The 2994-nt window shown below is 41.4% G+C and overlaps 1 protein-coding gene across 3 annotated transcripts in view; it reads right to left on the reverse strand.

Moving 5' to 3' along the window:
• Positions 1-2994, reverse strand: part of LOC109543329 (adenosine deaminase 2) — a 22434-nt gene that overhangs the window by 18046 nt on the left and 1394 nt on the right. Inside the window, exons 2-6 of one of the 3 annotated variants that reach the window (XM_019912999.2) lie at positions 2462-2757; positions 2193-2401; positions 1907-2133; positions 1614-1836; positions 1285-1558 (exon numbers count right to left, since the gene is read on the reverse strand). In XM_019912999.2, coding sequence (XP_019768558.2) covers positions 1285-1558; positions 1614-1836; positions 1907-2133; positions 2193-2401; positions 2462-2734 — 1206 coding nt within the window. In that variant the 5' untranslated portion in view covers positions 2735-2757. The remainder of the gene's footprint in view (positions 1-1284; positions 1559-1613; positions 1837-1906; positions 2134-2192; positions 2402-2461; positions 2758-2994) is intronic. The other 2 variants (XM_019913001.2, XM_019913000.2) reach the window with 2 other exon arrangements.

Consider the following 2994-nt stretch of genomic DNA (forward strand, 5'->3'; position numbering starts at 1 on the left):
CAAATGAGCTGGGTACTTCCTAAAGGTGGCACTAGACAGAGAAATGTTGCTGTTATGAAGTTCTTAAGTTTCAATTCGCTGCTATAGCCAGAAATAAAAAAAATAAAAAATTGTCATTCTTTAATGGGCGATTTGGCAGGCTAATGTTTGCAGGGTTATTTTTGAAAATTATCATTGTAGGTACTAAAAAGGGTTGAGTATTTCATCATTAGTGCAGTGGACAGTGGAAATGCGTTTTTATAAATGCGAAAAACTTCATTTCACTGCCATCGCCAGGAAATCGTAGAAAAGTTTAAAAAACTAGTCAATATTCAACAGGCGTTTTGGTTGAGTTTGTTTTAAAAATTCGTATTTTAGATTCCAATCGAGCTGCGCACTTCTAGTAGCTCCTATTATATAGACGAAAGTCGCTTTTATGATTGCCAAAAGTTTCAATTTAGTGCCATAGTCAGGAGTGTCTAAAGAATTTTTCCAAACTAGTCCATTTTGAACGGGCGTTTTGGCAGAGTTCTGTTTGAAAATGCACAACGCAGGTACCAATTGAGATGACTACTCGGTGATTATTGAATTAGGCAGTAGACAGCCTCTTTTACAAATTAGGAAAGTATCAATGTGCGTCCGTCTTTAAGGAATTTTTCAAATCTGGTCAATTTTTAACGAGCGTTTTTGCAGGGTTATGTTTGAAAATGAACATTGCAGGGACCAATCGAGTTGGGTACTTCTCGAAGACTGTACTGGATAGAGAAAAACCGGTCTTATCAATGCTGCAAGTTTGGATTTGCTACCGTCATCAGGAACTTTTTGGGAATTTTTCGAATATGGTCAATTTTTAACAGACATTTTGGCAGCCTTGCATTTGAAATTTGATATTCACGGCACCAATGGTACTTCCGGAAGATTCTAGTAGATAGCAAAAAGTATTTTGAATAAATGCTGAAATATTCCAGATGCCTTCCGAAAGTTTCGATTTCCGTACGCCATCAGATATTTTTCCACAATTTTTATAAAAACTGCTCATTTTTGAGCGGCCGTTTTGGTCAGCTTGTGTTTGAAAATTCATATTCCCCGCAGCAATCGCGCTGGGTTCTTCCAGAAGGTCGCATTGGATAGAGGAAAGTCCCTTTGGCGAATGCCGAAAGTTCCAATTTGCTACCGTCAGCAGGAATGTTCGAGGAAATTTTCAAAACTGGTCGACGATTTCTTTTAAATTTCGAACGTTTCTACGCCCACAAAGAACTCATCCTGCACACTCATCGGATGTTCTTCAGCCATCAATCAACCCACCTTCAACACCTGATTGGATATCGGGCACAATTCGATGGCAATGTTTTGGCTTTTGACCATTTTCATCAATTTGGGATGCTTCGGCAATGCGAACCCATGCCCAATCCTTGTCGAGTTCAGTAAAATCGCATCCACTAGATTCAGATCAGTACCGCCAAATTCGTCCGTCTCCCCAGCATGGAGGAAAAACTTCAGATGATTGATAACTCCCAATAACTCCTCGTGGAACTCCACCAGGCACTTGCCATTCTCCTCCAAACCCACAAAGTCCAAGCCTGAATGAACGAAGCAACCGTATTTATGCATGCAAGAAACTCCATAGGTACTACCCTGCAATAAAATCGGGATACGATTTCTTGTAGCTGATCAACTGATCGAGGCCGGCTTGGAAGGCTTCATTCGACATCCCGCGGAAGAAGTTGTGAATGTATTTTACGCCAAGGAAATCTGGATGCAGCTGCTTGAAGGCTTCCACCGTTTGGATAAAAGTGTCCAGAAACACTCCCGCATCATAAGTGGTTCCATTCAGCTCATAGATAGGCATGAATGTTCCTGTAATATACCGGGTGGGATTTTTGCCACTAAACTCCTTCTCTATTGGGGAAAACGCTAGTTTACTCACCTCTCAGTTCCGTGTAAATCACATTATCCGCATACAGTTCTTCTAGAAGACGAAAAACGAACCTTCCGAAAAACCCCTTATAAGACACCAAGTCGTACAAAGTTGAGAAGGTGTTTTTAAAGGTTGCCCAAACCTCTTCCTTGCTTTGGTTCAGTGAGCGCACATCGAGAACCAGTTGGGTGTTCAAAAAATCGTCAAAGTTTCGCTGCTTTTCCTCGAATTCTCTCCTGAAATGCCATTAAATTAACGGCCAAAGGATTGAGTTGATGGAATGCTGCTTGCTCACCTGTAGGCCTTCAAGCTCTTCCAAGAACAGTTGCGGTCTTGACTGGCATCTTGCAACACGCGCAACTTGAAGATCTTCTGCTCGTTGAAGCATCCATAGACGTTGTCCTCGTAAGTGAAGTTCTTGATGATATAATCCGCGCTAACAGCGGCCAAAAGGTGAGTATGAAGAGAGGCGCCTTTGGGGATTTGGCGAATGAATTCGAAGACCTTGCATATGGAAAAACCCTCTCGAACCAACAGAGAATTTTGCAGATTTATGGCGCTCACCTTTGACTTGTCGATTTTTTCTTTCGCTGTTAGGAAACTTTCCCCAGCCGAAAACGCTGCAGGATCCAGCAGTTCGCTTCTCTTCAGCTTGAGCAGATACTGGTCGACTTCCGCTTCTCTGGCAGTCCAGTTCAAATCCGCGCCCATAAACTCTTGGCGTTCGTGCTTCAAAATGATTTTTCTCAAGTGCAAGTATTTGTCTTCACTTTGGCTCATGTTGACCCAATCGATCACTAATAAGTTCAAAACTATAACACGCCAAGATGGGGCCATCTTGGACTTTCTGATCTGGGTTTCTGTCGATTGGGAAAATTTTCATCAAAAAACACCATTTTATTTTTTTACAGTCAAATCTACAGGGTGTCCCCGCTTTTGAACGCGCTCGATTAATAAATTTACGGGGTTTGAACCATTAACATCGAGGTATGAAAAATTCAATCTCGAAAAAATCAATTTTTGCTCTCTCATAGCGTCATATCTCGGAAACCTTTCTGATAACCTTTCGAGTACTATTTTCAATTTTTATCAGGAAT

This window comes from Dendroctonus ponderosae, unplaced genomic scaffold (assembly GCF_020466585.1).
Source record: "Dendroctonus ponderosae isolate FM_Combo_2020 unplaced genomic scaffold, Dpon_F_20191213v2 Dpon_F_20191213_9, whole genome shotgun sequence".
NCBI classification, from domain to species: domain Eukaryota; kingdom Metazoa; phylum Arthropoda; class Insecta; order Coleoptera; family Curculionidae; genus Dendroctonus; species Dendroctonus ponderosae.